At 35.2% G+C, this 27,809-nt stretch overlaps 1 protein-coding gene across 2 annotated transcripts; it reads left to right on the forward strand.

Annotated features, from left to right (window-relative positions):
• Window positions 1-8,924: 8,924 nt before the first annotated feature.
• LOC128545882 (uncharacterized) lies at window positions 8,925-27,772 on the forward strand. 2 transcript variants are annotated; one of them, XM_053516563.1, is made up of 5 exons: window positions 8,925-9,078; window positions 21,247-21,516; window positions 21,998-22,155; window positions 22,857-23,004; window positions 27,432-27,772. In XM_053516563.1, the coding sequence occupies exons 1-5, from the start codon at window positions 9,024-9,026 to the stop codon at window positions 27,755-27,757; spliced, it is 957 nt and encodes a 318-aa protein (XP_053372538.1). In that variant the 5' UTR covers window positions 8,925-9,023; the 3' UTR covers window positions 27,758-27,772. The 2 variants fall into 2 exon arrangements, with proteins under 2 accessions (XP_053372538.1, XP_053372539.1); XM_053516564.1 differs by lacking the exon at window positions 8,925-9,078 and adding an exon at window positions 16,580-16,760.
• Window positions 27,773-27,809: the final 37 nt, after the last annotated feature.

The following is a 27,809-nucleotide window of genomic DNA, read 5'->3' on the forward strand; positions in this document are numbered from 1 at the left end:
CTTAGATGGGATCCCTTCACGCACGTTTTGTCAAAGATTCTGCTTCACTAATTTCTGGGCCTCTCACATATTATTAACTTGGTGATTCCAGATGACTCGAAGTGTGCACGGGTAGTTCCCCTATTTAAAATGAACGACAAGACGGATGTTGGGAATTACCGTCCTGTCTCGATTTTAAGTATTGTATCAAAATTCTCGAGAGGGTTATTTTGACCAGTTACAGAAATATCTTGTTCAGAATAATCTTCTTTAAGTTTCAATCAGGATTCAGACATGGTTTTTCAACAAATACTTGCCTCATACACCTGTCAGATTATATTCGTTTTGAGATGGATAAAGGTCACCTTGCTGGTATGGTCCTACGTGACCTACAAAAACCTTTGATACAGTCAACCATTCCAAACAGGGAATGCCGTGTTCCAAAAATGTAGCCTCCCAAAAACGAAACCGACAGCACGCAGACGTGCATAATACAAACACACACTCGCATACAAAGCAAACACACGAGGACAAAACGATCAAATAGAGGAACACACTGGGGCACCGCCTTGGAATGGTCAGTGGCAAAAACACCACTAGGAAGCCTAAACCAGTTTATTGTGCGCACCCAACTACACTCTTATTCCCACCATGTTCAAAGACACGGGACAGTGTAAATAAAAGTAATCCCCGCCAGGTGAATCTCTAACACACGTAATGGAAACAAAAAGGCATGGCATGTAAAACACAAAAATGCTCGTGTATAAATGAAGGCCTATAAAAAGCAAACCTTAAGAACCAAACGACGTATACATTACTCAATGCCTTTGCAGAGGACAGAGCAACAAGAGAAAACCTCTTAAAGGCCCGACGAAACAGGCCAGAAGACAGATATCAAAACAGTTTATTCATGGTGGGATTTAAAAACTGCTTATCATAGAGCCCCCTCTTCCGCCAGACACAATGAAAGCCTATGCGCAGGTGACCAAGGGACGGACATTTCTATCCAATTCGTTAACACATGAATGATATTTTTTTTTTACGTCTCATATACATATTTATAAGCATTTTACTTTGACAGATTATTTTTCTTGCATATAATGAAATAAACAGAGCAAATAGAAATACTTTCCATGGGCGTAGGAGCAAGTTTAACTTTGGGGGGGGGGGGGGGGGGGCCAAACCTTTTCGACCGGCGGTTTGTGGGGGGGGGGGGGGTAGCGGCAAGGTATCCTCGGTGCATTATTCGTGACAAAGACTCAAAGCCTTGTACAGGGATTAATTGGGCCATAGACCCCTCAAACCTTTATGTTTTAGCAATCATTGAGTTATTCTGATGATACACATACGACTAGGCACTGAACTGTCTTAATCAGTCATATTATGTATTGTTCTAATTAAGTGTGCCATTTTTTTACATTCTTCTGTTGAAGTTCTGGACATACAATCAATTAGCACTGCATTTGTCTAATTGTGGTATAAAGTTGTGGAAATATCATTTCCCTTGAATGGACAATGAAAAACAAAAAAATACATAACGTTTACATGCGTAAACAGGCTTAATAGTTAGGCCTACATTGATTTTGCAGACGCTCAAACCAGAACTGTAGTGATTGCGCTCAGTGATATATTATTTTTATAAAATGTAAAAAATTCTTTGCGTGGCGCGTACAGATTTCAGTACTCACACTACGGAAAGAGACATTTTTAGTCAGAATACAAGGGAAGGCCAAATGCAAATCAGAAATCGGGTTGAAAAGAATTATATCATGCTAAGTAAATGTTATATTAGACTGCAATTTATATCTCTTTTCCAAAATATTCAGGGGGCCAAACTATACTTTGGCCCCCCCTCTCCTAGCTTTGGGGGGCCTGGCCCCCGCTGCCCCCCCCCCCCCCTGCTCCTACGCCTATGCTTTCTATGTAGCACTCTTCCTATAATAGAGTATGTGCACAAAGCGCGGGAAATTAACGTCCGTAAGCAGAAGTGACGTCATGACGTTTCAATGACGCACAATAACAAAGTTACACTTTAGTTTATCGTTTTTAGCGTAAAGGTACGTTCTAACCGTAAAATAACATATTTCGAATCGATAAATATACTAGTATAAGAATTGGAGAGAAACTATCAAGGTACCTGATGTTTTCGTATTTTACAAAAAAAAAAACAATATATATCAATGCATGAATCGCTAGTTGTCATTAATAACAGCACGAGAGACATCTTTCATGGGGGTACCGTCATGGGTAAAAATACCGGAAACGCCAATCCGGTGTGCAGGAATGATATGGACCTGTCCTGACCCCTCCCCTTTGACTTCTGTTTTGTTCACATAGTTATGAGTGTGATATTTAAATAACAACATCTCAGGTAATTAAGTAGAGGCTACACCACAGATGAAAATAAAGTTGTATTTTTAAAGAGACTAACTTTGAAAAACGTCTGAAAATATCTAGTCATTCAGATCTGTTTATTTGTTTACTGATTTGTTTACTGTAGAACTTATATAAAATCTAGCGGGGAGAAAAACGAACCAACAGCGGGATATTCGTAACAAACTATGTTCAAATTTGAATTATTATTATTACTGGGAAGGGTACCATTTGTAATCCAACGTAAGATAAATATAATAAAATATTGGATTAAGATTTTATGCCAGTCTGATGCATCCCTTGTTAAAATAACATATTTGATGCTAAAACGTGACGCTGATCAAAACTGTTCATATAATGGAAAGAACTGGGCTTTTCAAGTGAAATGTATCCTTCAGCAACACGGACTTTCATATATGTGGAATGAACAATCAAATATATGCATTCCTTTTCAACTTATTAAACAATGAATTTTAGATACATATTTACAAAAATGGTATTCAGACATCAATAATTCGAATCGACTTCAATCATATTGTATATTTAAACACGATTTTGAAATGGAAAAATACATAGATGTTTTAACTGAACCCAAATACAGATTCGCCTTGTCAAGATTTAGAACTTCTTCTCATAGCTTACTAATTGAAACAGGAAGATATGATAATACCCCTCGAGAACAAAGAATATGTAGGTCCTGCAATATGAATAAAGTTGAAAATGAATTTCATTTTTTACTCGTCTGCCCAAAATTTCGTGAACTAAGAAATAAATACTTTAAACCCTATTTTTGTCACTGGCCAACAATGAAAAAATTTGAAACTCTCTTGTCATCGAAATCTAGAAAGACTATTTTTGATTTGTCAAAATATATATATTTTGCTACTAAAAAACGCATTTCGTAAATCTGCCAGCATTACTTTTTAATATATTGTCAATTCACGAATATACTATATATGAAAATAATTACCTATATACTTTGCTCATTTTATGTTTTGCTCTTCTGCAAATGCTTTTTTTTTCACTGTATTTCATTTTGAAATGGCTATAAACATTGTTATTATGTTTTATGCTAATAAAGATATTCGTATTCATTATAGTGGTACAGACAACAGTAAGTAAATAATATGACGTACAAAAAGACTATCCCGATTTAACTGACATTAAATTGCACAGCTTTTATGTGTGATTTATCCGACACCTTATATTCACATTGAATGAAACGCATCTAATTACCGGCTTGCGACACTCCCCTCTCATTCAATACAAATAAAAAGTCTGCTCCTCCTACCATAATTTAATATTATTCACACAGTTTTATTATTCATTTCTTATTTTTGTAAACATATTTAAAAGGTAATTAATTTAACGATGTGCACAAGTGTAACGCTAAAAGATTATTTTTGTTACAATATTATTCAGTATATATCTGACATGAAGAAAAATTCGGTGGTAAATGAAGAGTCAAGGTTTGTCTTGACTTTAGGTTTAGATTAAAGTCTATAAAAATGAATAATATTTAGTTCAAATTTTGCGCGTAGATCTAGTGAAATTATGTATCCGTCATTGAACTGATTAGGTTTAGTATTTGGACAACTTGTATGTAGGTTTCATTTTAGATTATCATATTCATGCCTTAAGTCGGATGCGTTACCTTCAGTGTTAAGCACACGATGTTAATATAATCTGTAAAAAATCCTAACAACAAGAGTCCGTAAGACAAGAAAAGGAAAAACAAACACAACTCAGTCTTTACATGTTGTTTATTTCGTTACATTTATTAACATGTGACGTTTTATACTTCATTAAATTAATTCTTATTCGCACTAGAAATCATGAAAGAGATGAATGTATTTGTAGTGCAAACATAAAAGTAATGATCAACCGATCTATACAATGCTGGAACACATAAAGTCAATAGACCCATAATGACTATCGAACACGTGCTGCAAATAGACATTTGCGAATTAAGGCTATGTGGACTGTGAACACCTAAGACGATCGATTTTTCAAGGGGACCGTCTCAACATGATAATTTTAATTTATGTTTGGTAGGAAAACATTCCTATAATGATGGTAAGGTCTGGCTTATTATGTCACCGAACAACATAAGATCTGGATTTGTCTTTCCGTCCGTCTGTTCACCAGAGAAATGTTCTATTATACATATAGCAAAGGGTATTTGATCGAGTGTCATAACACCTTCCTGAAATGTTCTTTAATATTATAAGTTGCGCATAGATCTGCGTCAAAGTTGAAAAGATGAGCTAGTCTGATCGCAATGTATCCGTATTCCATCGTCGTCGTCCGACATGAAAAATCTAAACTGGGTCAGCTGGGATCAAAATGTAGGTCAGTAGGTAAATCATTGTGAAATCTGTGGAAAACGTAATAGCTTATGTCTCCATTCCTTTGATGTTATTATACGCCCGAGGAGACGAATTTTAGGATACCACAGGTGTTCATCTGGCCGTCTGTCTGTCTGTGTGTCCGTCTGTCCGTTAGCAATTTCTTGCCGACTCGTGGACTCCTTAAAGGATTTTAAACAAACTTGACAAATGTTCTCCACATCAAGACGACGTGCACAGCGCCTGTATCAGGTGGCTCGCTTTAAGGTCAATGTCACACTTAGGTGTCAAGTATGACTTTGTTTCGAGTCCGCTTTGTAACTCTTGATCTGTTTGAGGGATTTAAAAGAAACATTGCACAAATGTCCACCACATCGAGACAAGGTCAATGTCAAACTTAGGGGTGGGGTCAAAGGTCATATAACTTTGTTTCGAGTGCAATGTGTAACTCTTGAACTTCTTGAAGGATTTTAAAGAAACTTGGCACAATGTTCACCATATTATGACAACGTGCAGAGCGCATGGCTCGCTTTAAAACTTTTGGCGATATATGTAGCATAACTTCTCTCTGATGGACAGAAACACGGAACAAGAGCTGTCGGTAAGACAGCGCGCTCGACTCTTCTCAGTACTTGACTCTGAATTAGAACTTTGCCAGTGAAACAATTCCAAATTAAAACGGGACATAACTCTGTCAATATTCAAATCTTAGTAATGGGAATTATTTCTCCACGTGTAGACTTTGATCATTGTAAAAGTATTTTAAGTTTCAAGTCAAAAGCTTAAATAGTAACAAATATATTCGACTTTATCAAAAATTTTAAAGAAACGTTCTAAGTTAAAAGGGGGCATAATTCTGTCAAAATTCAAAAATCAGAGTTATGGGGATTGTTTTTTCTGGTGTAGACTTCGATAGTAAATAACTATTTTAAATTTCAAGTCAATAGATTTGATAGTAACAGAGATATCTGACTTTATCTAAAACTTAAACCAAAAATTCTAAGTTAAAAAGGGACATAATTCTATCAATATTCAAATCAGAGTTGTGGGGACTGTTTCTCCTGGTGAAGCCTTTGATGGTAAATAAATATTTTAAGTTTCAAGTCAATAGATTTGATAGTAACAGAGATATTTGACTTTATCAAAAACTTTAACCAAAAATTCTAAATTAAAAAGGGGCATAATTCTGTCAAAATTCAAATCAGAGTAATGAAGATTGTTTTTTTTTTCCTGGTGTAGACTTCAATAGTAAATAACTATTTTAGGTTTCAAGTCAATAGCTTTGATAGTAACAAAGATATTTGTCTTTATCAAAAACTTTAACCAGAAATTCTAAGTTAAAAAGGGGCATAATTCTATCAAAATTCAAATTAGAGTTATTAGAGATTATTTCTCCTGGTGTAGACTTTGATAATAAATATCTATTATAAGTTTCAAGTCAATAGCTTTGATAGTAACAGAGATATTTGACTTTATCAAAAACTTTAACCAACGGCGACGCTGACGCCGAAGCGAGTGCAATAGCTCTACTTTTTCTTCGAAAAGTCGAGCTAAAAACAGGCACATCCGAATTTATATCACCTACCGCATAGTGATGATATAATAACTCAAACCGTATTGCCGTTATCAAAATTTCCTACCGCGCATAATATAATCAAATTATGTTGAGACGGTCCCCTTGAAAAATCTATCGTCTTAGGTGTCCACAGTCCACGTAGACTTAATTCGCAAATGTCTAATAGAATGATGACCCCATGAAATTATAACAAAAAGTATTCTTTCAATGACGCAAGCACGATTGTTAAAGGCAGCTGTTTACATTTAAGAACACATTGTAAGAAAATGACGATCGAAAGACAATAAAAACAGTATGGGTATGAAGAACAGGTAGACTGAGCCCCACCTAGTTAAATATAAGTTATGATTTTATATTGAGCTGCTCTCAGGAACTGATAGTATATATAATAGAAGTGAAACATTTTTTTGTGTCGTAATGCTGCAGCAACATTAGAAAGCCTTACGTCTGTTACCAACATTTGACATTTCTGTAAAAGTTGCATTTGACAATATGTGGTACTGTTACCTGGCCTTACTTATGCCCTTTATATAGAGATGGTACCTAAAAAATTCAAATTCATCTTTATAGGTTTTTTTCGGAGTGAAATTATAGCTAAGTGCACCAATTTTCTAAAATTATTTATGGTTTTCCTCTTCTCCATGTCAAAAATAGAAATATTTGAAATCTAAAAAATGACTTTCTCAAAATATCTGAAGCAAAATGGACAACTCTTGTATTGACCGTTTTTCAAAGATTTTAGGACTTCCCCAATTATAGTCTATATCAAAAGCTCCCACAGCTAAATAAATTCAATAGAGTATAAGGTAAGTTTACTCTACTTTCAACATTTTGAAAGAGCCTATACTGAACTTCCTTTTGTCTTTTAATAAAGTCAAATTCCAAGACTAGCCAAGAGTCTAAAACGTTTGAAAAAATTCTGAGTGAAAGAGAATGACATGCTCTTTATTATAAACTTACCAAAACCATACCAAAAATGTACCTTAAAGAAGTTATTAAAGATTTTATATTGTAAACAAACCCCTACACCATTTTACCATCAATATTTTCCACTCATGAATGCACTCAATTCAGGTGATAATTGTTGATTATTTGTAAATGAGAGGCCCCAACAAAAACCTTTTTTCAAATTTTTAAATTAATGTTGATATCTGAAATTATCCGATTACTTTGTTTTCAACAATAAATAAAACACCTTTTAGTTTGTTTAGGGTAGTTGACCTGTAACGAAAATCATCAAATAGAGTAATCTCCATATGCTTTTTCAGCATTTATTCGTTTTTCAAGGAACGCAAATGATCGTGCTAGTTCCCTCCAGAGAATGTTTAAATTGAGAATTGCTTAAAATACATTACATAGAGTCATTACCTGTCAGCTACCTTAACATGTAGTAATTACAACCACTACCTTAAAATGTTGTAATTATATTTGACAACAATGAATTTTTGTGTTACCAATTTAACTTTTTTTGTTATTTCTCATTGTTGGATATATACATTTTACATTTTGATATATAAATGTTGTGTAAACCAATGTTTCACCATTGAGAACAATAAATAAACAACTTTGGCTAAAATATCAAAACTTAATAACGTTTCTTAATATCGTTAGTTTTCTTCAAAGGAATGTATATATGCATTATTCTATATAATCTTCATGCATTACTAAACTTTCTATCAGGGCCTCACTACAACTTACAAAATAACTGTCAGTGTAAGTCATGAGAAAAGCGTGCATATTGTATATTGAATATAAAGGGATTTAAACAAATGTAGGTCATATTTTGTCTGCCTGATAAGTTGTTTGAAAAAGGACCTATCTGATTTTTCTTTCACTTTTGATCAATGTTAAATGTTGGCTTCAGTTTATTGATCAATTCAGAGTTGTCCCCCTCTGATTTATTTGGATAGGTACCATCTCTACTTTATAAATAATTATTTGTCTTAAAGGAATAAGTAAAAAACGAGGTGGGTTCGACTATATACTTTACGGTAACAGTCTATCATTGAATGATCTCAAAGCTTATTAATAATAACAAGTAATATTGTAACTGTAAACATCGTGTACTTCACAGTTCATGCATATCTCACTAGTAACTGCTTATTTCTCTATTAATCTCTCTCCTAATCTCAAGCTCTAAAATCTAATATTTCAAATATTACAATAAGGCCTAAAAAATAATCTTTGTTTCCTGTAACATGCTAAAAAAATTAGGGTAGGTAGGTCGAAATTTTGTTTTGGATTGTTTTATCAAGGGAGACTTCAGAAATTATTTTTATGTAAAAAAAAAAAGAATACAAACAAGGGGATTGTGTCTTTAGAGCATCATTTATATTAGTTGATTTCTAACATCACTAAGTATGTTTAAATCATAAAATGTGCAGTGCAAAAATATTCTCCAATGCCATGGAACATCTAGGGTCGGGCCAGTCGGGATACCGGAAACGGACAACTGTTTTACGCCTAATGATATCATACATTAAATTTTTAACATAATTATCATCAAGAAATGTAGAACAAATGGATGTTGGTATTTCCTGTCTAGTGGCCGGCAGAGCGCTTATTTAACAAAGTAAGTAGAACTCATAAAATATGAAAAAGATAACAATAGTACATAATATACATACAAAAATAAACCTACATTTGGTCAAAGGGAAGCAATTTCTGAATAACTTAACATCAAGAATAGTCTCCTCTCTTGTTACAGTGCATTGATTCGTGAGTCTTCGTTACATTTAAAGTGAGAAATGGATATAAAGAATACTTTTTTAAGCGTTTGCATATTTGTTTTGATTTCTACAGGTAAGACATATATGTACTACTAACTTTCTTTAAATATACATCTGTACATCATGTACATCCCTAGATAACTGACAGTGACATTACATCCACTGTGGAGTTCAAGCCGATTATTAGATATAAACAATTATATTCAACCATTATTTAGACAAAGAAAATTCTACAATAGCTCTAATCATTATCATTACGATTATTAAAATATCGTGTTGCAACCTTAGTGCATAAAGTTAAGTTGATTGTATAGATACATGTTGCATATCTGAACGTCCTTCGTCTGTAACTATTTATAGCCGGCCTTGAACGCTTCGCATCAATAATTGTGTCATAATTGTATGTTGACATATCGCATCCACGGTAGCATTTTAAAGACTTGCTCCAGTCCTACTCGTCACTGAAAAAACATGAAAATCCTGAATATGAACAGTGACGTCTGTCAAAATAGAGTCTATTTAATATAAAATTCTATATAAAATACCAATGGTTTTGTGTGCTAAAGTGTGGCGCGTGGCCGTTAACTGTTACCTAATGTAATCATGGATTGCATACACACACTAGAATTTGAATAGCTGCGGAGCAGGGCTTTAACTCAACACCCAGAGTCCTTTGAAAAATCTGGCTTTTATATTATTAAGTAGTCCTCTACAAGGCTTTTACAAATTATCTCATAAGGGTCAAATATGGCCCCGCCCCGGGTGTCACATGGTTTATATAGACTTATATATATAGGAAAAAAATGGAAATTCTTCTTGTTAAAAGACTTACAAAGAAAAATATGAAAACCATAGGGTCTAGGGCTTTGATATTTAGTACGTAGCAGCATCTTTTGGTCCTGTACCACAATTGTTCAAATTATCCTTCCTAAGGTCAAATATGGTCCCGCTCTGGGGGTCACATGGTTTATATAGACTCATACCAAGCTTCTTTGAACTATCCATTAGGGTCAAATATTGTCCCGTGCTGGGTGTCTGATATTATTCTTCTTGGTTGCATTCTTTGCTTCCAAAGGATCCTTTTACAGATTTTATTAACTATCACAACATCAATCTTTAATTATATAAGTGCCGTGTGGCGGTTGTAAAAGTCTCCCCGTACTTGGATCCAGTGTTTTTATATTTTCTGGTCCTTTGGGATCATGGAGTCCATTCAACATATGTGTAATAGAGTTCCGCTGTAGAGTTCCGCTTAAGCCGGTGCTAGGGGTGCGTGAGAGGTGTTGCACATTTCATTACCTCTCATGAACAGACTCATTCAAACCAAATTTCCTATTATTCTTCTTGGTTGCTTCCAGAGGATCTTTTTACAGATTTTATTATACAGACATATAGGTCAAAAAAAAGGAAAATCTTCTTGTAAAAACCCACAGGGCCTAGAGCTTTGTTATTTGTAGCATCATCTGGTGGTTTTCTACCAAGATTGATCAAATTTTCCCCTACGGTGAAATATGGCCCCGCCTGGGGGTCACATGGTTTATTTAGATTTATATAGAGTTTTTGTTTGAAAATCTTCTTATCAGAAGCCACATGGCCTATGGCTTTGACATATGGTGTGTAGCATCATCTTGCGGCCGTATACCTAGATTGTTCAAATTATCCCCTAGGGTCAAAAATGGTCCCGCCCTTGGGGTCACATGATTTATAAATATTTATATAGGGAAAACTTTGAAAATTTTCTTATACAAAACCACATGGCTTAGGGCTTTGATATTTGGTAGGTAGCATCATGTAGTAGTCCTTTACTAAGATTGTTCAAATTATCACACTGAGGTTAAAACTGGCCCCGTCTTGGGTAGGGGTTTCTTTGTTTTACATTGACTAATGTATGAAAATCTTTAAAAATCTTCTTGTCCAGAACCATAAGGCCAAGACTTCAGATATTTGGTATTTAATATCGTCTAGTAGTCAACTATCAAGCTGGTTCAAATCATGACCCTGGGGGCAAACTTGACTGCGCCCTGGGGTCAACAGTTTTTACATTGGCTTATTAGCTCACCTGAACAGACAGTGCTTGGGTTGAGCTTTTGTGATCGCACACCATCCGGCGTCCGAAGTTGTCCGTCCGTCTGTCCACACTTTCCTTTAAACAACATCTCCTAAACCATCTGGCCAAATTTGATAAAACTTCACATGAATATTTCTTGGATAGCTTTCTTTAAAAATGAATCAACGAATTGAATTTAGAACTCTGGTTTACATCGCAACGGAGAGGAAAACTTTAAAAATCTTCTTGTCCAAAACCACAGGTCCTAGGGCTTTAATGTTTGGTATGTAGCATCAGTCTGGTCCTCTACCAAGGGTGTTCAGAATTTTACCCTAGGGTCAATTATTGCTCCACATGGTCACATGGTTTATGTAGACTTATATAGGGAAAACTTTGAAAATCTTGTTGTCCAATTCGTTAAAAATTTGTTCAAATCATACAACGGTGATCAAAAAAAGACTGCGCTCGAGGGTCAACAGTAATTATATCAGGCATGAGGAAATCAGTGTTGTACTGTAGACTTAAGGCCTAATGTAAAATGTATGAACATGAATAACGTTTAGTTTATTTTTTTGCAGATGTGAACTGGTTTAGAGTAAGGAAAACATTTTCCTATTATCCTCAGTTAATCGTAGTCTTCTCTATAGTCGGGCAAAAAGTCTTTAAACATGTTATGTTCTATATAGTAGGCACTAGGTGTAAATCACAGAAATGTTAATACATAGGAAAAAGCCTAACAACAGTAACGTCTTGAAAAAATGAAATGGAAAAATAAACATTCTGACGGTTGTAAGTCGTACAAAATAATTTCAACGCTACGCCCTCGTGAAATTATAATGCTCGACGTATAACCGCCAATTATGAACAAATATGTTAAAACACGGGTTTGCTATAAATTATTTCTTAATAAATTCTGTTAATATGCTTGTTTCTGCTAAAACACGCTTATGCTAAAATGACGCCAACTTAACGGACGATGACGTCAATTTATTTATTTTTGCGACCACGAAATAGCGCTACTTTATCTTATCTTGTGTCAGATAATCGAAATAAATGTGTTGTGCTTCACAGTATTTTCATAACTCCTGTCCGCACTCTAAGTCAAACATTTCTCATCCAATCCTCACCAAACTTAAACAAAATGTGTTTGACCATGAGACCTCGGCCAAGTTCAGTAATTAGCGGCTCCAAATCGGTCCGGGCATTTTGGAGTAACGGCCCTTGATTTACCGAAAAAATTGGCTTTTTTGCTCTTGTCCGCACTCTTAGTCGAACATTTCTCATCCGATCTTCACCAAACTTGAACAAAATGTGTTTGACCAGAAGGGCCAAGTTGGATAACTAGCCAAATCAGTTCAGGCCTTTTAGCTATTGTCCGCACACTAAGTCGAACATTTCTAATACGATCTTCGCCAAATTTGTACAACCTGTGTTTAACCATAAGACCTCGGACAAATTCGATAATGAGCCAAAGCAGTCCAGGCGTTTTGGAGTTCTGGCCCTTGAATTGTAGTGAGTAAACAGTATAAAGACTGACTTGTAATTTAGATGATTAGGCAGTTGTGGGAGACATTCCCTTTTCTTAAAAGCAGCTCTATTTGTAGTGTCGATATGATTGTTTCCAGTGTTTAGAAGCAATTGAAATTATTAATTGTGCTCATCCCATATTGTTATTATAAAAGCAGTGGCAATTATACCTACATGGAAACATTAGTATCAGCAGTACTAACAACTCGTTATTTTTTGTCATAGTGAATTCACGGCTACTAAACGCTAGCGCCACCACCAAATTGTGGTGATAAGGAAAAGAGCTATCGACATTTCCGTGGTGCAGCTATCGCCCGTTCCTACTTGTAAACAAGTGAGAAAATTTTACATTTTATCTTATATTTTTATTGATAGAACTTTTTTCGAAAATCGGAGAATGTAGTTCCGTGTAACAACACTTTAACTACAGGTTGGCTGTAATTTCATTAAAATATTATGCAAATTGTGGTGCCAGGAACTTTTCTCCCGAATCTGACAGTGACACATTTTTATATCGGCCAGTATTCGAGCACTATTCTGATGAATAGACACACTGTAAGAACATACCTGCATATGCAAATGGTGTAGAAATGATTAATAATTATATACGCACACACCATGAATAATAGAATCTTGGTTTAGAAGAAATATACCAGGATTTTTAAAAGTGGTGGCGCTATAACTCTAGTGATGGCGCTATACAGTAGTGGTGGCGCTGTTACGGCATTCAATAATACGAACTGCTGACACATCCGGAACAAAACAAACACCAATATTCTCTAATTGGTAATTTTCCTGCAAGGAATTACGTTATTAAAGAATGAAAAACACGATCATAGGTTATTTACCCTTATGAAACATCCTCTGTCAAAAAAAAAACTGCCTCGGTAGCCTAGTGGTATAACGTCAGCTTCGAGTGTGGAAAGTCGTGGGTTCGAACCCCAGCCGCGTCATACCAAAGACGGAAAAAATGGTACTAGTAGCTTCCTCACTTGGCGCTAAGCATTAAGAGGATAGTGCTAGGACTGGTAAGCGCGGTGTCAGTATAATGTGACTGGGTGGGATATCATGCAACGTGTCTACGACGTGATATTCCAGTGAGGCAGCACTGTAAAGTTGGTCATTGTGCTCACTGCTACAAGTAGAGACCGTCGTTTATATGACAGAAATCTTTTGGAAAAAGACGTTAAACCCGAACACACACACACACACACACACACACACACACACAAGAAAAAAAAAGAACAGAATACTCACAGACCCTTGGGATTTTTGTAGTCAAAGTAAATACTTTCCTTTGTTTAAAGGTGGTCAATCACATTTAATCAACATTTAATGACATTTTTTACTTTTTGTATATTCTAGTAGAGAATTATTTAAGGAACAAAAAGACCAATTACATAGAGTTAGATTCCTATTTGAAATGTATATTTTATTATTTTTATAAAATTTTGTAATTACTCCCCTTTAATATGAAAGTATATAAAAAGCTGGGTATTTCTTTTCATTTCGATACAATGTCTAGTTTTACATTTGTATTTGATAGACATATCAACTATTGAACAATCTGAACCAAAATGCAAGTTTTAAAGCTGTGTGTAGCTTCTGAATTCATTTATTTCCAATCTATCTTGGTTTCGCAACCAAGATAGGCAAAGGGAGGTAATAATAATTTTTCAAATTTGCGTTTCTAATGAATTTCATCTAAATACGTAATTTTTAATGCAAATATTTTACAAATATATTACAATATGTCTAATATTTATACATTTCCTTAGGCAAAGTGTGTTTATCAAATTTATACTTATGATAAAATAACTCTATCTTGGTTGGGCAACCAGGATAGGAAAATGAATTTTTAAAAATACCTCAAGTGAAAATCTAATTTGTATTAAGTGTTAAGTGAACATAAATGAGTGTAAATGATCAGATGCTAAAGTTTCGAACAAATCCGTTACATGGCCGAAATCTGATTATCCACCTTTAAAATGTTAATGTAGAATTATTTCTAACCTTAAATATTCTACTTAAATACAAACATGTACTTTTAATTCAGTCAAGAAAAATAGTAGCAATACATTTATTTCAAACAAAGATTTGTGTCCAGGATAAATTAGTTTTAACGTGTGAATTAGAAAAATAGTCCTCACCAAAATTCCCTCTCAAATATAAAATAGTTTTAAAGACACTGTAATCTTTTAATTTTACTGCTAGAAGACGTGAGGGATGATACATATCTCATTTCAATTCATGCACGACCAAACCGAGTCTGCTGTCATGTTTGTCGGTTTCGGTCCATTGTCTAAAGCGTCTTTTCACAAAATTTATCACATTGTAAAGGTAAATGATAATCTCAAGTGGCACCGCTAGACCGCTCAGGTAAATTGAAAGATCTACGTATTTACATTGTAACAGACAGAAGTTTTACAATTAATTCAAGTCCTCGAATTCAACAACCATATAAAGCTCCGCTGTGGGATTTTCATACATTAAAATTGAATATATTAGCCACAACAGCGCCACCACTACTGTATAGCGCCACCACTAGAGTGACAGCGCCACCACTTTCAAAAATAGTGGTGTTTTTTTTTCTTTTTACTGTGTTTTTCGTCATTTTTTGGTGTGTGGAAATACGTGTAATCCATTTCTACACCATTTGCATATGCAGGTATGTTCTTACAGTCTGTCTATTCATCGGAATGGTGCTCGAATACTGGCCGATATAAAAATGTGTCACTGTCAGATTCGGGAGAAAAGCTCCTGGCACCACAATTTGCATTATATTTTAATGAAATTACAGCCAACCTGTAGTTAAAGTGTTGTTACACGGAACTACATTCTCCGATTTTCGAAAAAAGTTCTATCAATTAAAGTATAAGATAAAATATAAATTTTACTCACTTGTTTACAAGTAGAAACGGGCGATAGCTGCACCACGGAAATGTCGATAGCTCTTTTCCTTATCACCACAATTTGGTGGTGGCGCTAGCGTTTAGTAGCCGTGGAATTATACATAGTTCATTCTTCAGACAGTTTAGGTTACCATACTAATATTGAATAGAAATCACTGATGTTTTTATTGTAACGCTTTTTGTGTTTCTTAATAACATCATCATCTTTATTCTTAAGACCGTTACGATCCGGTGGGTCTTTTTGCCCCCGGACCTCCCTGTGTACATTTTTGGGTTTGTGTGTCTGTTAAATAACAACTACTTTAATCGCACCAATTGAGAGGGAAATAACTGCAACACCTTTATTTACAGTTAAGCGGTTTTGTGTTGTTCCCCTTGAGTTATCATGTTCTATAGTTACCCACTCACAATATCAAATTACGTGATTGGCATGGTGATTGTTGTTTTATGGGTATTTTGGGGTGATTTTAGGCGCTCTTTGGTGTCTATTGGTAAAAGACCCGCCCGTTACAGCCCGTTACGATCCGTTCTCCTTTTATAAATTTTCAACAACTTTGTCACATGATCATATCTTATATGTAAATGTATATTATGTAATGAGGTACTATATGTACAAATTACTGAATAAACTTTTGTTCTGTTCTGTTCATAACAATCGTAGAATGAATCGATTGTACATCACCAAACTATTCCGCGGACGTATAACCTTTATCCATGTATTGATAACTTTGAAACGTTTTCTATACATCGTATCTCAAATAAAATCATAAATTAGTGTTTCGTACTAGCATTCATTATGTGCAAATACACAAACAATTACTATACAATGCCAGAATGCATTTAGCTAAATGACCCGTAATGGCAACAGGAAATACGATACGATTTTTCTATTTTTTTAAAAATGTGAATGTAGCCAGACTATCCTTTGTCCCATATCATAATAATATTACAACCACTTCTCTGGAAAAATATCTAAAATTTTAAATAGACTTGCATTTTTCACCATTACATAATAAAAGAAAACTTCATTATCACTCTAGCGGCTAGTCTAGTTAGTATCTTAAACGTAGCCACTAGAAGTTATGAGTCAACATGATGCACATGAGACAAAGTTCCGCGTCGCTAGCTTTTTGTGAAATTTAAATATATGCCTGGTTTTCACGAAGTGTGTTACATTGATTCGTGATATTCAAAACAAAGTAGCTTGAATTGAATGATAAATGGATATGAACAGGAGATGCCTTGGTATATTAATTCTCCTTTCTACAGGTAAGACATTTGTGTATTACGTCTCTTTGTCCCCGCAAATTCTTTTACTGCTTAAGAAAAAAGTTAGGTTGTTAAAGTCGCAGCAACAACGTGTTTACAAAAATAAAAAGATGCCCTTCCTAGTTCCAGTTATGTCGTTTCTACAATATTTAAGTTTTGTCAAATTCTTACACGACCAGCTAATAACCTACATATTTGCAGCTCGGGTTATTCCGCAATAAAACCGACCTCCAACTGCACTGCGTGTGAAGTTTTATGAATGAAGGTCACGTTATGTTTGTAAATACTACCGTGAGAATTGTAGTGAAAGTATGATCAGATAATATCTTCAGTCCTTTTTTTCTGTAAAGTAATGTTTCACTTACTATCTGTTCAGTTTTTTATTTGACAAAATAGATAAAATTATTGATCAGTTAGGACTTTTGTTCATTTATGCAGTAGATTGATATTTTCCATAAACTTCAGTCCTTTAATACACCGGAGGAAATGTTGAATATAAGTGTCCATGTTTTCATATACAAAATTTGGGTCAGATATATCTTTAAATTAAATGAATATAGAAGACTTGCAGCTGATAGTCCTTTGAACTTGAGTTATTAATTTAAACCAAACCATAATGTATATTATGTCCTATAAACAATATTGAAGCTGAATAGAAAAAGAGTAAATTAAGGTTAAATATCAAAGATTTTAAGTGATAAGTTGTGTTATGTGAATGTCATATCCCCTTATGTTTTTCTTTTTTGATATTTCATATTGATGACTCATTGTTTACTTTAAGGACTGACCTAGTTTTGAAGCATAATGTAGGAGATTTAATAAATAGTGTTAATACTATTTAGAAGTGTGGGTTATTCTGGATTTTCCAGACTTTTCTTTTTATTATTGTTAATACATTTAAGCTTCTTTTCTCTCATACCCACGCGGTGACGGTTTCCATCAGAAATGAGGTGTCGAATGCGATAAATATAAGTTTTAGAATTTGCTTCACCATCGACCTAAAATACAGTACTAAACTAAACTAAATAAATAAATTGTATATTATAGGTTCCTCAACCTTCTTAGGCGGTGCCCCTATTTTCAACATTTTTAATAGGTTTCCTATTTCATGTTTATTATATTGTCCTGTTTGATTCTGATATTTATTTCTTCTTCCCCTACTACCCCTTGCATTTACGCTCCACCTCCTTTTACTTCGAGTGAGGCTAGGTTCGCCGCTAGCGGTACTTGTGCGTAGTTAGTAGTAGTGGTAGTGGTAGTAGTAATAGTAGTAGTAATAGTAGTAGTTAGTAGTAGTAGTAGTGGTACTGGTTAGTAGTAGTAGGTAATAGTAGTAGTGGTAGTGGTAGTGGTAGTAGCAGTAGCAGTAGTTAGTAGTAGTAGTAGCAGTTAGTAGTAGTAGTAGTAGAAGTTAATAGTAATAGTAGTTAGTAGTAGTAGTAAGTAGTAGTAGTAGTAGTAGTTAGTAGTAGTAGTAGCAGTCAGTAGTAGTAGTAGTAACAGTTAGTAGTAGTAGTAGTTAGTATTAAGTAGTAGTAGTAGTTGTGGTAGTAGTTAGTAGTAGTAGAAGTAGTTAGAAGTAGTAGTAGTTGTTGTTGTTAGAAGTAGAAGTAGTTAGTATTTAGTAGTAGTAGTAGTAGTAGTTGTGGTTGTAGTTAGTAGTAGTAGTAGTAGTAGTTATTAATAGTGGTAGTAGTAGTAGTAGTTAGTAGTAGCAGTAGTAGTAGTAGTAGTTAGTAGTAGTAGTATTTAGTAGTAGTAGTAGTAGTAGTTAGTATTTAGTAGTAGTAGTAGTTGTTGTAGTAGTTAGTAGTAGTAGTAGTTAGTGGTAGTAAGTAGTAGCAGTAGTAGTAGTTAATGGTAGTTAGTAGTAGTAGAAGTAGCAGTAGTAGTAATTGTAGAAGTAGAAGCAGTAGTTGTAGTAAGAAGTAGTGGTAGTAGTAATTAGTAGTAGTAGTAGTTGTAGTAGCAGTAGTAGTAGTAGTAGTAGCAGTTAGTAGTAGTAGTAGTAGTTAGTAGTAGTAGCAGTTAGTAGTAGTAGTAGCAGTAAGTAGTAGTAGAAGTAGTTAGTAGTAGTAATAGAAGTAGTAGTAGTAGTAGTAATAGCAGTTAGCAGTTAGTAGTAGTAGTTAGTATTTAGTAGTAGTTGTGGTAGTAGTTAGTAGAAGAAGTAGTAGTAGTAGTATCTGGTTAGTAGAAGTAGTAGTAGTAGTAGGTAATAGTGGTAGTAGCAGTAGCAGTAGTTAGTAGTATTAGTAGCTGTGAGTAGTAGTAGTAGTAGTAGTAGTAGTAGTAGTAGCAGTTAATAGTAGTAGTAGTTAGTAGTAGTACTTAGTAGTAGTAGCAGTTAGTAGAAGTAGTAGTAGTAGTAGTTAGTAGTAGTAGTAGCAGTTAGTAGTAGTAGTAGTAGTAATAACAGTTATTAGTAGTAGTAGTAGTAGTAATAACAGTTAGTAGTAGTAGTAGTAGTAGTAGTAGTAGTAAGTATTAAGTAGTAGTAGTAGTAGTAAGTATTAAGTAGTAGTAGTAGTTAGTAGTAGTAGTAGCAGTTAGTAGTAGTAGTAGTAATAACAGTTAGTAGTAGTAGTAGTAGTAGTAAGTATTAAGTAGTAGTAGTAGTAGTTGTGGTAGTAGTAGAAGTAGTTAGAAGTAGTAGTTGTTGTTGTTAGAAGTAGTTAGTATTTAGTATAGTAGTAGTAGTTGTGGTTGTAGTTAGTAGTAGTAGTAGTAGTAGTAGTAGTAGTTATTAATAGTGGTAGTAGTAGTAGCAGTTAGTAGTAGCAGTAGTAGTAGTAGTAGTTAGTAGTAGTTAGTATTTAGTAGTAGTAGTAGTAGTGGTGGTTGTGATAGTAGTTAGTAGTAGTAGTTAGTGGTAGTTAGTAGTAGCAGTAGTAGTAGTTAGTGGTAGTTAGTAGTAGTAGTAGTAGTAGTAGTTAGTGGTAGTTAGTAGTAGTAGTAGTAGTAGTAGTAGTAGTAATTGTAGACGTAGTAGCAGTAGTTGTAGTAAGAAGTAGTGGTAGTAGTAATTAGTAGTAGTGGTTGTAGTAGCAGTAGTAGTAGTTGTAGCAGTTAGTAGTAGTAGCAGTTAGTAGTAGTAGTTAGTAGAAGAAGCAGTTAGTAGTAGTAGTAGTTTGAAGTAGTAGTAGTAGTAGGTAGTAGTAGTAGTAGTAATAGCAGTTAGTAGTAGTAGTAGTTAGTATTTAGTAGTAGTAGTAGTTGTGGTAGTAGTTAGTAGAAGCAGTAGTAGAAGTAGAAGTAGTAGTATCATGTAAGTGGAATTTAGGATAAGTATGTGACTGGCATGGTCCAAATACATTTAAGCCCCATTTCGTTTTATAAATATTACTGTTCATTTAAAGGTGGATTCCTTTGTTTTGTTATTGTTTTTACTTTTTTCCCGTTCGCTTTAATTGTGGTGCATGTTGTCGTACATGTAAGAGGTGTTACCCCCCCCCCCCCCCCCCCACACACACACACACACTCACACACACAAACGTCCTTGTCTTTTAATCCAAACTTTTTAATCCTTCAACCACTCTCTGTGAAGCAAGCTATCAGCTACGTGTAAATCTCTAATCAAAGTCAAAATCCACTTTCTAACTCTAGTAAAATAAAACTATAAAATGATAAAGTAATTAACACAAATTTTAATATTACATTTTTTAAGACGATCTCGGCTACTCTGTCAAAGTCTTAGTGTCCGGCATTTTATTCGACGGTTGTGGCTACAATGCTTTCGTCTTATCTATTTTTAGATATTGATGGTGTTTTTAACCTTCAAAAATGACATACGTACAAAGTCAAATCATTTTTTTTTGTCAGTCAACTCAACCTAAAATGGAAGAAGTATATTTTTTATTCTGATTCACTGTCATCAGTGTAACTGTGCAGTTAATTAACGATCAATGGTTTGTACACAGCTTAACCAGTTTTTACTATAAACACACTGTATATATATTAAAGCAGCATGCCTCCAGATTTGGCTAAAAATAATCTTTCTTTCAAATTGAAGTTTGGTCATGTTATGAACACTAGAATATGAGTTTTTGTTTCTAAAATATTTTAAAAGTTCCAAATCGAGAAAAAAAGATGATCGCGTCGGGAATCGAACCCCGGACCGCCGCGGCAATAAAGACATTTTCCCGTCGTCGTAAATATAGATATTTATAATCGAGACAGTTTACCTGGAGTAAAAGCATGACAAACACCTTTCGATTTTCATCGTAAAAAGTAGTAAAAACAGCAAATTCTCATGTGTTTCGTAACATAAAGTTTGTCAGTAATTTAGTTTTAAAGCCTTCTTAAGAAATATAGCATTTATTTCAAGATATCTAAAAAAAAAATTATTTTTTTTGTCGATCGATCTGGAGGCATGCCGCTTTAAATATGTCTATTTAATATTTGGGAATGAAAAGACCCGCGGCAGCCTAGCAAAATAATTACAGACCGGTTTGGTTGAGTCTGAATATGATTTTAGTTCTTATAGTTTCAGGGATTGCATATGGTATGATAAGAGAAGTACAAGAAAATCATGAAGTCATTCTTCAATGCGATTTTGACGTAGAATACCCAACATGGACAGGCCCGGATGGATTAGCTAGCCCACTTACAACCGGACAGACAATACAAGAACCAGGAATTGAATGGTTTAATAAGAAGGATCTGAAAATTACTGAAGTAATGTTAAAACACGATGGGAATTACACGTGTTCTGACGGCAATGGCAACAGTAAAATGGTGGAACTAGATGTTCAATGTAAGAGTTCGCATTATAGTATACAGCTGCTGAAATTTTCATTACTATCTTGTCAATAAATTACTTTTCTTTTGTATCTATGTACTGTGAAATCATTAATGTTTGTTGGGCACTGATTTTCTTAAATTCCGTGGTCGTGTCAATCTACGAAATTAAAGGCCAATGACTAAACATAATTTCGATTGATTTTATCATTAAGGTCGAAATCCTAGAATTCATTTGCCTATAAAGTAACCAAACTGGGCAACCACGAAATTAATTGCCAATGAAATTAAATGATTTCACAGTATTTAATATCATACTTTTTGTCGTTCTGTATTTATTTTAAATACTTATTTTAATATTTTATCCACCCCAACGGATAAGTTAAATAAATGAGTTTTGTGTTTTCTGAATTATCTTGGAGTAAAAATTTATCCGGCGGTATGAAATGTTTCAAATAAATAAGTCGTGCAATAATTTTAAACATTCATACTTTCAGACTTTTCAGGCATGGCGGAGTATACAACTGCTACACCTGAAAACGCAATGACTACTTTAACCTGTTGGTGCCACAGTAACCCAGAATGTACAATGCTTCCGACAGTGGGCAGTTCACTTGGTCTAAAGACAGTGACGACATTTTATCCATGTGCCCCTGTAAGTGCAATTTTAAACTTGGTCACGCATATATGAAAGGTAACTGTTATGCTTTACTTGTTGCCATGGAACAGAGAACACCAAACAATTGAAGGTGCATGTCTATAGATTTTAAGATAAAAATTTCACACGATGGACAAAGATCGTACTAGATCTAGCTGATCTAAAAGCCCGGACGGTATCAGTGAATAAAACTTACTAACAAAGTATACATTAAAAAATTACTGACACACACCTGGGTGAAATGAACAACAGCGTGCGACATGTACACGTTAAAACAATGTATACATGGAACAGCCAAAAGTATGGGTAATTAATAGAATCAGCGTTAATTACTAAAATGAATTAAGTTGCCTGAAACCTAGACATAAATCAAAGGTATAAACCCCTCCCCCTAAAAAACAACAAACAAACATTTTTTTACTAGATAATCTATAAGTTTTTTTGCATGATTAGAAAGCTTTTAATGGTTTTGAAAGCTGCACTTTAATAATGTTGTCAAGTGTACCTACCCAGAATGCAATGAGGAAAAACGGCGGGGATGCTGCACTGAATTACTTAAAACCATCGTACAAATTGCAGCAAAATATAGAAGTTTGACTCCTTACACTGTGCTTAAAATAGAATACATACACAAACTACTGTGATGTATAGATGTTTTAAAGTTTTGTAATTTGAACAAAATACTACCCGTATTACAGGACCCGATGACTGAAAACAGAACAAAATGTAACGTTACCTCACAAATACCCGTTGCCAAGGAAGACAACGGGGTCAAGGAAAATAAATGCATATTCAAATATAAGGGCTCAACAAAACTCACGCTGTCGCCGGACGTGAAGTTTCTTTGTAAGTATAAGTCATACGTTTTCATTTCAGTAACATGATTTCTTCTGTAATAGAAAATTTTCCCAGACTTAGAGACAGATGCTCCCTGACAGCACAACCTTAAAGTAAGAGATGTACCGGATTGAATCCTTACTGGAACAAGTTGAAAATATCGGTAAAATGTCGGTAAAACAGACATAAATTTAACTGTATAATGATGTCAAAGATTCATTTGCAAACTCTGCTGTTCAGAACCTCTTTCTTAAGGCCACATTTTCTTTGGAAAGACTGGGTTTTAATTCTTTTTTAATATAAGCTGGAGTAGATTTCCCTGCGAGACCGTCTTTACCGTTTTGTCAGCTCAGAAAGAGTACTTCAATTTTCTATCACTTCCCGTAAAAAATAATGTTTCTATTAGTTTATACTAATTTGTTTTAGCTCGGTTGTGATAAAAGCTTCAAGTTAATTGTAACCACTCTCGATTCCGCATGCTGGAAAAACAGCACTGGTGTAATATGAGAAGTCATGATCGTGACCCTAGTGAGGCTCGAACTCACGACCCCTGGATTGAGCGGCCGACACCTTATCCACTAGACCACCGCTCCCATTCTATTGACACCGCCTTTATAATTTGAAAAATCATAGTTATCAGATTGATAAAACTGAACCCCGGCAGAAAAGTTTACGTGGCAGAATTTTGTTGAATATAAGTTATGGTTAATGGTAATCATAGATAATTGGGACACTGAAGTATTTTATCTCGTGCACGTGACTAGTTTTACAATGCGTTTTTAAAGACATATATGAATGTCTTGCGTATATGAAATGCAAAGTACTGGGTTGTGACTTTGTTTCGTGTAGTATGGTATGCCCAGTGTGGGCCGGTGGTCTAGTGATAACACGCTTGACTGTCAATCCAGAGGTCCTGGGTTCGAATCTTGATCCAGCCACTAAAATTTCTAAGATGCCCTTGAGTGTCTTCCACCTAACTTAGAGACCTCTACTGGTTCTTCCCAGGAAAGATGGTTTCGCGTGTATCGCTGCTATACACCGGGCATGTTAAAGAACCAGGCTATCTATTCGCAAAGAGGTAGGCTAAGTTAGCCGGACAGGCCTGTATCTAAAAAGAATTTCTCTCTATCTGTTCTCACCGTGTCCAACGTATACGTCGCATTTACGGCGGGTACGCTAAATACACGGTATATTGTACGTCATTACCGGCATTTCCTGTTGATTTTGCATAGTGAGGTTAAAAAAAACTACCTGTTTTCACCTGGAACAACTGATATGTGAATATTATACATTTTGTATGTGAATGAGAGAAAACTATGCGGCAAAACTTGTATCATGAAGTAGAAAAATATCAAACTGAAATTGCTGTCAAATGAAGAAAATCAGTAACTACTGACTGAATGGCTACAGAGAATGACCCTTTTATATGACTTGCTTCTTCATATGCGTCGTTTTATGGGACGTACAACACTAATTTTGGCATATATCACCTCTACGTCAGTAATGTTTGCCAATATAATACTTTTATGAGTAACTTGTTCTACTATTCTCTCGTTAAACAGGTGAAAAGTCAATAGAATGTTTTTGAGAGACAGAAAACAAACCTGAAAGTGATTGTCCGAGTTCGAAACCGACTCCACACGTCAGTTTACTCGAATGTTTGAAGAAACTAGAGAAATACGGAACAAAACCACATTACCACGGGAAGCGTGAATGATCTGTCGCTCGTACTGAATATAAATCGCTTCTTTAAACACGTTCATCCTCAATGAAAATAAGTATTTTTTCTTACATCACCATGCAGGATGTTAACAAAATCAACAGGAAATGCCGGTAATGGAACGTACAATATACCGTGTATTTAGCGTACCCACCGTAAATGCGACGTATACGTTGGACACGCTGGTTCTAGGGCTTTATCTCACTCTGTTTATCTGGTCAGATCCTTGTAATGAAATAAGTAATTGGCAAGGTACAAGTACTGTAGTGTGAGTGTTATGTGTTTCATTTATGTTAAAAAAATTTATGAGACTATAATAACTAAAATGCAAAGTACATGTATATTGTGTACTTATACGTGTACATTGTCGGCCGGTAGACAAGAAACTGCATGCATAGTGAACACTGCAATTCAAGCACAAGGCTTTAATTATGATAAACACTGAACGTATGTTTTAAATTTTTAAGAGTCAGCTAATTCATATAGAAGAACCAATATGTCAGCTGGCCCCGGTGTAACAGCCCAGTTTTTCCCCCAGTCAGTTCTTTCCCTGGGGAAAAACCAACCGATTGTTTTTTTTCTCCCCATAGTTGTCCCCCACCCCAACCCCTCCTTTTTGAACACCAAAAGGAAGAAAAATCCAACCAGTTGGTTTTTTCTCCCCTGATTATTTTTTCCCCCGATTTTTCCATTTTTCCCCTTTTACCTTTTGTACCAAAAAAGAGAGAAAAAACTAGACGGTTGTTTTTTCTTCCCCCTTCATGGTTACCCCACCATCCCTAAGTTTGCTTTAAAGGGAGAAAAAATTAACCAGTTGGTTTTTAGCTCGACTTTTCGAAGGAAAAGAAGAGCTATTTGTCGGCGTCGCCATGGGAATTCCCGTTGATTAAAGTTTTGATATAGTCAAATATCTCTGTTATTATCAAAGCTTTTGACTTGAAACTTGAAATAATTATTTACAGTAAACTATCAAAGTCTACACCAGGAAAAACAATCCCCATAACGCTGATTTAAATTTTGACAGGGTTATGCCCGTTTTTAACTTAAAATTTTTAGGTTAAGGTTTTATGAAGTTTTCACTGGCAAAATTCTAATTCACAGTCGAACACTGAGAAAACTCGAGGGTGCTCTTTTTTCTCCCACACTAGTTGTTTCGAGCCCCCCCCCCCCCCGCACTTCTTCCTCCTCCCAGTTAAAGGGAGAAAACAGTGGTTGGTTATTCTTGATTTTTTCTCCCTACTCTGGTTGTTTAACACCCCCACCCACCCCAGTACAAAAATAGTGTTTTTTCCGCCATGGTTAGTTATATGCACTTAGTTTTTGTACACAGTGTGTTGCAATCTCACCAGACAGACTGATCAACAAATTTGCTGAACTAAGGGAAACATATTAGAACTAGAAATACAGTGAAGAAAGAACCAGCTAATCATTTATTTAGGTATATATACATAGTAGAGGGAACTAACCAGTCAGTTTCTTCCCCCTTCACCGTCTTTTATTCAGAAATGTAGAATCAAACAGGGAAAGGAACAACCAGTCAGTTTCTTCGCTCTTCGCCGCTTATCATTCAGACATTCTGATACATCCACACTAGGGGTAAAGAACCAACCAGCCTGTTTCTTTCCCCCTTCAGCGCTCATACACTCTAGGGGGAAAGAACCAAGTAGTCAGTTTCTTTCCCCTTCATCGCCACCGATACACACACTAGGGGTAAAGAACGAACCTGTCAGTCTCTTTCCCCTTCACCGCCTATTATTCAGACATGCTTATACATACACACTAGGGGGAAAGAACAAACCAGTCGGTTTCTTCCCCTTCACCGTCTATTATTTATACATGCTGCTACATATACACATACTAGGGGGTAAAATACCAACTAGTCAGTTTCTTACCCCTGCACTGTGTATTACTCACACATGTAGATACATACATACTAGGGGGAAAGCAGGAACTAGTCATTTCCTTCCCCTTCACTGTCTTCCATGTTGATATACACATACAAGGGGGAAATAACCAACCAGTTTCTTCCCCTTTCACTGTGTATTTTTATATATGTAGATACATACATACTAGGGAAAAAGAACCAACTAGTCCGTTTCTTCCGCCTTCACTACCTATTATTTAGACATGCTGATACATACACACTAAGGGGAGAAAACCAGCTTGTCAGTTTCTTCTCCCTTATTTTTTATACCAAAACTAAGGTGTAAACAACTGACCGGGTGGGGGTGGGGGGAGGGAAAGAGGAGCGAAACAAAAAACAACTGTTCTTTTTTCCTTTGTGTACCCCAAAATAATTGGCGAAAAAAAACTAACCATGAGGGGTGGGGTGGGGGGAACTGACCGGTTTGTTTTTTCTCTTTTTTTTTTTTTTTGTTTTGTGAAAAGATAATTGTAGAGAGAAAACCTAACCGGTAGGGGAAGAAAAATAACCGGTCAGTTTTTCTCCCTTCTTTGTGGACAAAAACTTCCTAGGAAAAAGAATCAGCCAGTTGTTTTTTTCCCGGGGAAGAAAACAACCGGTTGTTTTATCGCCGGGCAGAAATCTGACCTGGGAAAAACTGACCGTTACTTCGGGTTTGAAGGTTCCCGCAAATATGTTCAACTTCAGCGAAATGTCAGTTATTTCCTCAAATGCAGAAAATGAGAATTTATAATATAATATATGAATGCATTTAATAAGGACTTTATAATTGTGAATATTTTCTTCTTTAAGTTCCTCCAACAAATGTCAATATCAATGCTGAGAAAAGAGAATCCCTGTTAAAACTTACCTGCTCGACCGATTCGTCAAACCCAGTCTCTTTACTGAAATGGTATAGAGGAACAAATGGGACAGCCACGTCAAACGAGGAGATATCTAGTAGTTATCACAGTTATGCCATGGACGCAAAGTACAATGGTCAAAACATTACACAGTCCATCAATATAAGAAGAGACAATATAAAAAATGGAGAGAATGTCTTCTGCTGCGCCAAACATAGGGATCAACAAATCTGTGAATCTTTGGACATTTACAAGACGACTTGTGAGTATAAATAAGTTTTTCGATTTTGGAACGCATTTGAAGGAACTACTTTCAGCTTGTGTCTGT

The sequence above is a fragment of the Mercenaria mercenaria genome, chromosome 10 (genome assembly GCF_021730395.1).
Source record: "Mercenaria mercenaria strain notata chromosome 10, MADL_Memer_1, whole genome shotgun sequence".
Taxonomy (NCBI): domain Eukaryota; kingdom Metazoa; phylum Mollusca; class Bivalvia; order Venerida; family Veneridae; genus Mercenaria; species Mercenaria mercenaria.

What these genes read in the sequence shown, in the direction of transcription:
- LOC128545882 (XM_053516563.1), top strand. Translation starts at nt 9,024, where the DNA reads ATGGATATAAAGAATACTTTTTTAAGCGTTTGCATATTTGTTTTGATT. An exon ending in GGTGGAACTAGATGTTCAAT is followed by an intron (nt 21,517 to 21,997) that starts GTAAGAGTTCGC and finishes TCATACTTTCAG; the next exon opens with ACTTTTCAGGCATGGCGGAG. An exon ending in CATTTTATCCATGTGCCCCT is followed by an intron (nt 22,156 to 22,856) that starts GTAAGTGCAATT and finishes CCCGTATTACAG; the next exon opens with GACCCGATGACTGAAAACAG.